The 10,577-nt window shown below is 39.3% G+C and overlaps 2 protein-coding genes across 3 annotated transcripts; both read right to left on the bottom strand.

The window, feature by feature from the left end:
* Window positions 1-624: 624 nt before the first annotated feature.
* si:dkey-97a13.12 (jouberin) lies at window positions 625-3,851 on the bottom strand. 2 transcript variants are annotated; one of them, XM_047028364.1, is made up of 5 exons: window positions 3,343-3,851; window positions 3,188-3,237; window positions 1,641-1,808; window positions 1,349-1,437; window positions 625-1,109 (listed from the first exon to the last, which is right to left on the bottom strand). In XM_047028364.1, the coding sequence occupies exons 1-5, from the start codon at window positions 3,440-3,442 to the stop codon at window positions 893-895; spliced, it is 624 nt and encodes a 207-aa protein (XP_046884320.1). In that variant the 5' UTR covers window positions 3,443-3,851; the 3' UTR covers window positions 625-892. The 2 variants fall into 2 exon arrangements, with proteins under 2 accessions (XP_046884320.1, XP_046884321.1); XM_047028365.1 differs by having other exon boundaries at window positions 3,401-3,851.
* Window positions 3,852-3,929: 78 nt separating this feature from the next.
* Window positions 3,930-9,791, bottom strand: adhfe1 (alcohol dehydrogenase iron containing 1). The gene is made up of 14 exons (XM_047028363.1): window positions 9,683-9,791; window positions 9,434-9,471; window positions 9,308-9,357; window positions 9,064-9,117; window positions 8,688-8,842; window positions 8,231-8,427; window positions 7,762-7,839; window positions 7,547-7,652; window positions 7,171-7,323; window positions 6,369-6,467; window positions 6,177-6,255; window positions 5,978-6,074; window positions 5,635-5,792; window positions 3,930-4,936 (listed from the first exon to the last, which is right to left on the bottom strand). The coding sequence occupies exons 1-14, from the start codon at window positions 9,733-9,735 to the stop codon at window positions 4,853-4,855; spliced, it is 1,401 nt and encodes a 466-aa protein (XP_046884319.1). The 5' UTR covers window positions 9,736-9,791; the 3' UTR covers window positions 3,930-4,852.
* Between the last annotated feature and the right edge of the window lie 786 nt (window positions 9,792-10,577).

Below are 10,577 nucleotides of genomic sequence, written 5' to 3'. Positions count from 1 at the left end.
ACTCCTCAATGTTGGCAGTGTAATGTATACAAGTTAAAGCTCGTATTTTCAAAGAGTTAGTTTTATTGGGTAGGTAAGGTATACTGATATTTTTTTTAAGCTATAGCGTTTAAATGCGCATTTTTTATCATCTTAAATCATAAAACGTTGATAAATGTCACAGGTAGTTTGTGTACCATTATAATACAATTACAATACATTGATAGGTTTATCATCCTTTGTTAAAATAGGTACTACATCACGCTAAATATCAAGTGACATTTTATAGATGAATGTGTTTTGTGTATGTAACTCATCTGATTAGTTCATTTTTATATTTTTATCAGTTTTAACAGTTTTAACAATCAGAAATGTGATTTGTTCTTTGTTAGACTTCAAATTCTAGGTGCTACGAAGAACATGCACTTGGTTTCTTGCTTTTATAAATGGGATAACAATTTGCATTGTATCTAAATTTTTGGTTAGAACTGCCAACTTAACTGCAGTTAGTTTGAATAAAATACTGAAACAATTTTTGTTCATCTTGTGTTGTACTGTAGCTGAACAAACTCCAATTCAACAAGTGAATACATTAATACATTTTATATAAAAATAGGTACAACCGTCACAAAATATTGTAAAAAAAGTATAGAATATATAATTAATACAATTATTTATAATGTATAATATTTATAATGTAGCAAATAAGTACAGAATACTTTTCAGATCTGAATCACAAATATGGGATCCACAAATTAAGATTGAGTACTGCTCTTCTGGATATTACATTATAGTGGCATCAACTCCTATAAGTGGACTATGAATGGGTGATGGTGAACAACCAAATAAGGGGATGACAACTACGGCAACCCAGTAAACCATAACGGCTTGGGCGACCAATACTACAGTGACTTCATTCTTGTTGAAATGCTCTGTTAATGGAGCCGCTGACTGCAGGTATATGTGGACAGCTCTTCCTCCGAGACTTGGACAGCACACGGTGAAGCAGGCTGGGGGAGGCTTGGGCTGTGCGGCCCCTGGCTGTGGAACCCCTGGCTGTGGAGCCCCCTGAGCTCTCTGTGTGCCCCAGGACCCGCAACAGGCTTTCTCTCCTGGGGAGCTTGGGAGTGCTACAGCCACAACATGTAAGAGAATAAAACCAACCGCAAATGTTGAGTCTCTGTGATTATCTGCTAAATTCATATTGTTTGGCTGACACTGGTTCGTCTCTCATTTTCAGTGTCAATATAAAAGAAAGACTTCATCTAAGTTCATGAGCATTTAACCTGAGAAAACACAGACCATAGGTAGGTTGGGTGGAGAGGAAGTGAGAGATGGAGAACATTGATATCTGGATGGGTGCACTTACCCTCTGCCGCCACGGGGGGAGCTAGGAGACACAACTGGCACTGAACCTCTCCGTAAATAGCTGGGAGCAGCTTCATCTGGTTTCTCATTCTGAAAACAAACAAAACACCTTCTTACACCTATCAATGTGTCTCTCCAGTCTTCTACTACAATTACACCAATTAGTTAGCAATTGGTTCTGTGTAAAGTGTCTATTCAGCTTAATTCTCAGGTACATTACATAGTAAAGTGAATTTTCAAAAACATGGAACCGTTAATCCACAATGAGTCTGATTATGTATCCCATAGCCTACCGGACTATACTTGGTGACAAACGTAGCAGGGAAGTAGCCCTCGTTGCCGTTCTGCAGGCGACCGAACCACCAGGACTGGTCTTCTCTGAAGAGAACCTGGATGACATCACCATGATGGAGCTCAAGCTCATCATCCTCGTGAGGTCTGTAGTTGATGGCTGCAACCACCTGCAGAAAACCACCAAAGATCATGTCTTTCCCAAATGCTTTGTTACATTTCCACTGATATTTTAATAACTCCTTCCTCTCTTAATAACTTCATAGTTATGAATAGTGAAGTGTTAAGAGACTGCTGAGACAGTGTGCACTGGAACATCGTCAGAGTTTGAGCACAAAAAACTGTAAATCGAGACAAACCTACCCATTCATTTACAATGGCATCACTGGGGACCAGGTAAGAGGCTTACATGTGGGGTTAAGCGTGTCTTAAATTGCATTTAGGTTTGTACATTCTGTCCTGATGATGGCAAGGTGTAGTGCGGCCAAAAGATAACACTATTCCTGAATGAGGACAAGGGGCAGTTGTAGGTACTGTAATACATAAGCCTTCATTTGTCCCAACGCGCCATTCATTCACCCCTGAGTGTGCACATTCACTTGTACTAATGAATGATTACAAGCATGCAATGATACGTGTCCTAATGCTATTTCACTACTGTCCTAAGTGCACTTCCAAAGACTCACTAACTGCCCAAAAATGCAATGCACTTGGGAAAGGTACAAGTTTTGATTTAAGAAATCTAAAGAAACAGTAGTCTCACTTTTCATGAGTTTTAAACATATCACTCAGTTCAACATCATAGTCAAGTAAAAAATTAGACTTTTGCATGTTGGTCTAAATGTAGCAACTCAGGATTGAAGGTATGTCTAGAAAGGTTACTGTAGGATGAATCTGCTTGAGATCAGGCTCAGATAATTCCAGGTTAATCATACCAGTTCAAGAGGTGCAGTCAACAGAGAAGAGTCAAGTCATTGGAAAGTTAAGTCTGACAACCCTAAATCTACTAAATATAGTCTCTGAGTAAGATATAAACATGCAACCTTGAGCTGAGATAAGGTAGACGGACAGAGTTGCGGAGGGAAAGGCTCACCTGTGCTAGCCAAATTCGAACCTACAGTACACCTTATCCCTCAGCTACCCATTTCCCTGACTCATCCTACTGTGCAGTCACAACATTCATCGAGAAACCATGTGACTATGTAAGAGTTTACCTTGAAATGTGGAGGTTTACATTTTGTTCATGGGCAAAACATCCATGGAAATTAAACAAAAATGCTTTTAGACTTCTCGATATGTGGTATTGGTTAAGATCCGTGGTAGAGCATTTGACTGCAAATTATGAGATTTCAGGTTAAAAAAATCCTGTATGTCGCTTTGGATTAGTGTGTGCAAAATGATTCATTAATTTAATATTTTACTATTAGCATATGTTATTTACAACTAAGATGTAAATCATGGAATGGTCCATTCTATATGCACTTAGAGGCTAAAAGAACTGTAGTATTACATGACTGCTAACGTAAGAACAAAAAAACATTGAACTTACTTTGTCTAGATCCAGTTCCCCATGCCTTTGTCTGGTTCTTGCTCTGCAAACTGATTGGACAAGACAGAGTCAAAGACCTTCCAGTAACAGACAGGATACCGCCCTGGACCTACATCGATTTCAAGTTGAAAAGATATACAAATGCAATATAATACCATGCCGAAGTAATGTGTGAAGGAAATAAAACACGGGGTGACGTCTTCTTCTACTCACCTTGAGGGGAGAAAACGGTGGTGTAAACATCAAAGTGTTCATCACTCTGCATATAGATCTGCTGCATTCTGGTGTTCTGCAGTCCTACAGACTATCTACTGAGAACGCTGAAACTCTCCTCTTTAAATAACCAACTGCCACTAATCCTGCACTGCTCTGGAATACACAATCCCCCATTAAGCACACACACACATTTATATACTCAAAAAGGTGCACACAGGCATGAGCACACTGTACACATGCACACAGGGGTATATAGTATGCATGCTCACACAAATGCAGTACATGCACAAACAGTAAATACAGACTGTACACATCAGGCAGTGTAATGTCTCTCTCCGACACACATATGCATGTCCACTCAGTTTAGGTTTTGAACTATTCTAACACCCCTGGACTTATTTCAGTCAACACCGTGTTGTTGGTAAAATGCAACTTCGAGTACTCCTACAGAACAGCAAGTAAGAAAGCACAAGCATTGTTAAGTATTCATAAAGTTATTTATGAACATTATCAACATAAAACTGTGTTTTGTATGTGCATCTTTAATATTGGACAATTGACACAACCTTTCCTCTTGCCTGTTCTTAGGTGGGAAATCAGTACACGTGCAGAATAGTTGGATTTAAGCAGCTTTGATTGTTTACCAAATACATTTGATCTGATATGTGAAGGTACAAAGGTGTACAAAGTAGCACAATAATTTAGGCATACATCAACAGTGAAACAGTGACAACTAGATGAGTTGGTGAATTAGCTAAATGAATGAATTATCATTGGAGAGTCATGGATTGTTATGCACACCTCATTAACCATATCACATTATGACCTCCCAGTTGCACTTTCAACAGTGGCATTCATATAATGCATAAAATTACTAAACGTAATACATCCTCTGAATGTATTACAAGCAATTGTATTCCGTCTCATCACTACCTCATACTTATCTCTCTTCAACTTGTATGTGCTTTAAGGCATACCGTGCTCTCATGGGGATAAACCACTTAAAACCAGTAAAATCAGAGACATTCTTAGCGCTGAGGTCCACTTTACATAACAGCTATCCCAGGTAATCTGGGAACTAGATTAAACAGTCGCAACACTTCTGAGAAAGACCCTGTCATTCAGTTCAAACTATTCTTATAGGACACACAGCGGAGCTTGACAAAGGCGATTGGGATAAACAAATCAAAATCGGCTCTTACAGTAATATTGTTTCTGATTGTTGACATTATATTGATATCAAATGATCCATGCATATCATTTAAAAAAAGGAAAGATAATACAGGTTATCAATCCTTATGGATATAAGTTTCACTTTGTTAATAAAGTTTGACTTATTTCAAAGATTACATTATGAATCTCTTACACTATACTTCATGGTGTGTGAATGTGTACATGTGCAGTATGTGTGTCAGAATGTATAAACTTGAGTGAAGATGTGTTGCACTCTTAGTAGAGCTTCATGGAGGCCTCAAAGAGATGAGTCAGGTCCTCCTCGGTGTGTTCTCTTGGGGACAGCTTGGTCACCCTCTCCTACAATAAACAACAGTGACACACTGGAAAAGCAAAGCCTTAGGAGAACACTAATCTGAGATCTTCTCCTGTCCGAATACTTAATCGTAGTGACACGAAACATAATCCTTGTAAACTTTTTATCAGTTAAGTTATCACAGGCTTATAATTAATTTTACTGAACTGAAAAGTAGAAAAATAAACATTTTACTGATCATGCGACCCCAACACAAGTTCAAGTGTCTACCAATTAAATCCCTTCACTGATTTTCTCCCACCCTGCAGTCCTTCATCCAATGGCACACACTGATCAGCCATATCATAGTGACTGAGGGCCAGGGACATGGGCAGGATAGCCATCTATATATCAATTCTATATTGGGGTTGCACCAGATGGTGCCCCAATTGGGGTTTGGTACCAGCACCTTCATGCAGTGAGGTCAGAGTGCACAGTTCCACCGTCTAATTAACAGTCTATGAGCGGAATTCCCTAAACCCGCATTTTGGCTGCACTCAATTACCTGAAGAATCCTCTAGTAGATCATTGACTTAGTCATTTTAGTCCTGTAATCCTACCACTGGTACAAAGAAACTGCCCACACATGAATAACAGTATTACATGTGCTAGAGTGTGGGATGACATGTGTTTCGAATAACAGGAAATCTCAGGTAATAATTTGAGGATGTGATTTGTGCTAACAATAATGTTAAACGTGTACCTGAGGCAAAGTTCCTTTCACAAGGCCAGGAACATCATCTTTGGTGTAACCCACAGCGTGCAAGCCGTCTTCCACGTTGAGGTCAAACAGGAACTGCCGCAAGGTGTCGGCCAATAGTAGGCCAGCATCGTCTCTCTTGGCATTGCTCACGTCCGCCCCTTAAAAAGACAAAGATTGATTGCTGGATATAATAAAAGAATAAGAGTGAAAGATGGTACTTACCAAAAGATTTGATGAAAAATAAGGATTTACTTGCTTTAAGTAGAAATTTAGAAAACATACTGGAGAAATCCCTCCAGTATGTTACTGTAAACCCTTTTTATGATGGAATGATGGTAAATACCAAGTATCTCTGCAACCTCCAGGTGGCGCTCTGGACACATGCTGGCCGTGAACGTGAAGACTGCAGGGGAGGTTAGGACCACTGACAGACCATGGGGCTTGAGGACCACAGCATAACAAACACACGCAATTCACAATTTATTATACTATAAGTAAGATTGTTCTGTTAAATTAGTGAATGGAAACACAAATTGCATTACCACAATAGGATGATCCACATTATAGCCTTTGGCCTTGTGGGTCTTCACATTTCCAGCTATCGGATAAGACATCCCGTGGCTAAACAACAGAAGAACAATGACAAACCAGTCAGACCATAAACCAGTCATTAAGAACTGAAACGGTATTATATAATACATACATAACATACATAGAATGACATGTAGGCTTACCACAAGTGGACTCCAGCATTACCAAATCCAATGCCAGCAAATACACTTGCCAGATGCATGCTAGACCTAGCCTCCACATCCTCAGGATCGTACACTGACCTGAGGCAGACAGAGCCAAACACAGACTCAAAAATACAGGACACCATTCTATCACATTTTGCGATGCAGGTGTACAACTATTTAATCATCCCCAGGATATGAATACTTCATGTGTGAGTTATTTTCTAATTGTACACTCTGCTGGGCTCACGGTCAGGCTGAGAACCAAAGCTAGACTTGCTGAAGGCCTCATCCATAACAACAGATACCTGTTCAACTGGATCTTAATTTACATACATAACTGTCGACCATTGGGTGTGGACAGACATAGGCCGGGTTTCCCAGATTCATTAAGAAGCTTTAACACTAAGAGCTTCTTAAGAACGTTCTAAGAGTGTTCTAGAGCGCTCTTTGAACGTTCTTAAGTAGCTCTTAGCATAAAGAGCCTCTTAACGGATCTGGGAAACCCGGCCATAGTATGTCTGTCCACACCCAAGCCGGTATGACTATCTGAATGAATACTGGACTCTGTAAAGCGACTTTGAGTACCAGTTATTGTAAGGTGACTTTGGGTGACTTGAAAGGCGCCTCCAAATAAAATGTATTATTATTATTATAGTGAAGAACAGTACTGTATATCTCTGCAGGATCAACAATCTGGTTACTGCTTATAATTCAGGCCAGTCTTTCTCAACCCTGGTCCTCAGGGACCCCCCTGCACTGCATGTTTTCCCTCTTCCAACATGCTTGATTCAATTCAAACCTTTTCATGTACTTGGCCACCACTTTGAGGGCGTGTCTGGACCAAACATCACTGATGGGGTTGCTGCCTTGGTAGGCGGGGCGGTTGATGGGGTTTGGAGGGCAGGGGCTACGCATGTTGTATGGAAGGGCTGTATATGACTCCAGGGCATGGCTGTGTAGGATATGTGAGAGAGAAATCAAGAAAGAGAGCAAGAGCAAGAGAAAGTGAAACAAAGAGGGCAAGGTAGAGACAGAGAGAGCTTTCCATGGAATTCTGTTTTTTGAGGTCATACAACATGTGAAAGGCTAGTGAAACAGCTTTAAATACAAATATCCCATACAGCAGTTTGGTTAACTGAATGTTATTCACGCTCAATATTCAGTATATACTGTACCATAGGACATCAAAACCACTGTTAGCTGCAACCCTCTCTGGCATGTGCAAAGTGTGCAGTGGATCCACAATTCCAAGAGTCGGTTTGAGAGCCCTGCAGGCAATGCCTAAGCAAACAAACCCCACCCCCCAAAAACGCCATCTTGAATCACTGCAATAATTAACAGCTTTAAAAATAGCCAACAATGTGTGGAAGCTTCTTCTTTAAAAACATACCAGTTTTTGCCTTCAGTTTTTCAAAGTCGAAGATAGCAACACCGGTCGTCTCACTCCCAGTTCCAGCTGTTGTGGGAACTGGAGGACAGAAAACGTGCAATGACACATCCTCAGAACAACCATGCAGGAACTTACAAAACATTAGCAATTCAATGTATTAAATGTTATCTTTGTTTGTGTGCATTTTCAACTGCACAAGTTTGTATGTCCTTAATGTTTGCTTACAACCATACACAAAGATGATCAATTTAAATACTCTAACGTGCATGCTTATCAATAGATTATGTTATATAAATAATCCTATGAATTCACAAATATCTTGAATATAAGTGGCTACACACTACTCTAGGTTCTGATCTACTTGTTTCAATTCACAGGGGTCACTTTGTAACTATTGATCTAAATCTTTAGTCATGGCCAAAGCAAAGAATCTAATGCTGCTGAAAGAGATTCTCTTTTTTGGTAATACCTGCAATCAGAGGCTTGAGAGATTGTGTAATCGGCTTTCCCTTCCCTATAGGTGCGTTAACAAAGTCAAGAAAATCCGCCTCCGGGTGACAGGCATACAGATTGGCTGCCTTACAGGTGTCAATTACCGAGCCTCCACCCACAGCGACATAAACGTCAAACACTTCATTCTTTGCAAAGGCGATGGCTTCCTTGAAGCTGCACAGAAAGGGTTAACAGTTAGCCAAAAAACTCATTAAATGCAGTCATAAATATATATAGTTTTTTAACTAACCTACATGAAGAATCTTAAGTAGCAATATATTATCGACTTTTATACATCCCTCTTTATAGAAAGAGTGATAACAGTAAATGAGTTGAGCAGTTTATGGACATAAGTGTAGAATGAATATAAATACAACACAATTCATTTCAGGTGTTGCATTAATAGACCACTCCAGGCAAAAGGCAGAGAATACCTGGAATCTGTGGGTTCCACTCGCACACGGTCAAACACTCTGTAGTTTATCCCATTCTTAGCCAGTGACTCCAGCACAGCTTTGACTGGAGGGAGACGAGACAGGTTCTTGTCTGTCATCAGACAGACTTTACGAGCTCCCATGTTCTGAAGGTCCTGTGTTAAAATAAATTCACAGAAAACAAGGACAAGACCATTAGCCCCTATATAGGCATGATTCAAGTTTGGGGTAAAAAAAAAAGTGGTACCTAAAAGGTGACATGGAGTTCCTCAAAGTTCTCCAATAACTAAATAGGTACATTCTTATTTCACAATATTTAAACATTGACACATTTTTTTTTTTTTTTACATTGTGACTTGACCAGGAAATTATTTACCATGCCAATTTCCTGTGTGACACCTTCTCCATACCGGATGTTTGAACTGGCCATCTTAACAAATAAATACAAAGAATTAACATTAGTCAAGGTCAAGTCAACAAAAAAATAAGGACATTCCTTGTCTAAATTAATGTGCAATAGCATCAGAATATGAATTATTACAATTTCTCAATATATATGTACATGTTGCTTGGATATAATTGTTTTACTTAATTTGAATTAAAATCATTAGGCTATTTACCTCAACTGCATAATCAGTTTTTCTTACGGTGCATGTGGCAGCTTCTGTGCCTGAAACAAGAGCATTTAATTACATCTTGATTGTTTGATTGAATTAATTATTTCAAGTTCTTAATGTTCTTCCAACCTTGATGCAAAGTATTTGAATGCGCTGGGCATCTGCATCTGTAACAGATAAGACAACGAATCATTAGTCTCCAGTTATTATGTAGCCAGTGCCAATTGAAACAAAATTGACTGCGCAAGTGTGGATGAAGACTTTTGGACAACACGGTTATACAAACGTATTAGTTCACAGTCCTCATTAGGTATTTAGGCTACTTTACGAATGCATTTTACAGTTTAAAATGAGAATATGCAATTGTGTTTAACTTACGATGCGTTTTCGAGTTGCCTGAGCAAATTAGCAACCCTGTTCCGTCCTGCCATGGTGGTCAACTTTGTCAAAATGTTTGCGTTGTGGGTTTTACCGTCGGTTCGAGACACTGTCAAGTTATACAAGGTCGCCTCCTACCGTAAAGAATGTGAAAGATTAGTAGGCCATAGGTCATAGGAAAGTTTGCACATACGACTACCTCCACTAACCTTTTAAACCTCCAGTCCACCGACGGTTGTTAGTCCAACAGTAAAAAAAAAAAAAAAAAAAAATAGCATTACTGTCATTGGTGGGCATGGTGCAGGCTGTTCAGTGCAACATCGACAATTACAAATCATCTGAAAAGAACAATTGTTTGTGTAGGCTGTAGGATCAGCCTACAGCCAATAAGCGACAAATTATCCTTCATGTTTTATCGTTTATTGAAAACACAGGCCTATATGTTCTTGTTTTCGCGTGTCCAATAAACTATAAAATACATTTTTGCTGTGGCCTGGAATTCAATTAACAATATTTTGCAAATTTAGTTTGATCTATAGCCTAATCAAACACTGAGAAATATACTTTTTGTCTTGAAAATTTACCAAAGCTAGTCTGTCCATTAGTGTGCTTGACTATCTGAGATGCCACTGCAGTTATGCAGTCAAGTGACATTAGGTGGAAGAGGCTTTGACATTTTCATTCATGGAAACATGATGCATTACGGGACTGTCAACCCTAAACATCTATCATCTACTACACGACTACATCCTATTCAACTGTCCCTCAAGGAAAGTGACAGTGATTCAGTGATTTAAATACTGTAGCCTATTGTTAAAACAACAGGATGTGACCGGCCAATCCTACATGTACATTTGTATGGCTTGAGGTAATGCTTATGTCTTGAAGGAGCTTT

This window comes from Hypomesus transpacificus, chromosome 10, assembly GCF_021917145.1.
Source record: "Hypomesus transpacificus isolate Combined female chromosome 10, fHypTra1, whole genome shotgun sequence".
In the NCBI taxonomy this organism is placed as follows: domain Eukaryota; kingdom Metazoa; phylum Chordata; class Actinopteri; order Osmeriformes; family Osmeridae; genus Hypomesus; species Hypomesus transpacificus.
Note: the sequence above shows the minus strand (reverse complement) of the source record. Positions and strands in the feature narration are given on the sequence as shown.

Excerpts from the sequence above, each read along its gene's own strand:
- si:dkey-97a13.12 (XM_047028364.1), bottom strand. The coding sequence starts at position 3,442 with ATGAACACTTTGATGTTTACACCACCGTTTTCTCCCCTCAAGGTGAGT. Across the intron at positions 3,238-3,342 it reads TCACACATTACTTCGGCATG|TTTGCAGAGCAAGAACCAGA; the intron begins GTATTATATTGC and ends TTGTCCAATCAG. Across the intron at positions 1,110-1,348 it reads TCCCCCCGTGGCGGCAGAGG|CACTCCCAAGCTCCCCAGGA; the intron begins GTAAGTGCACCC and ends TTGTGGCTGTAG.
- adhfe1 (XM_047028363.1), bottom strand. The coding sequence starts at position 9,735 with ATGGCAGGACGGAACAGGGTTGCTAATTTGCTCAGGCAACTCGAAAAC. Across the intron at positions 5,793-5,977 it reads GGAGGTTGCAGAGATACTTG|GGGCGGACGTGAGCAATGCC; the intron begins GTATTTACCATC and ends TGTCTTTTTAAG. Across the intron at positions 4,937-5,634 it reads TGAAAGGAACTTTGCCTCAG|GAGAGGGTGACCAAGCTGTC; the intron begins GTACACGTTTAA and ends TGTTTATTGTAG.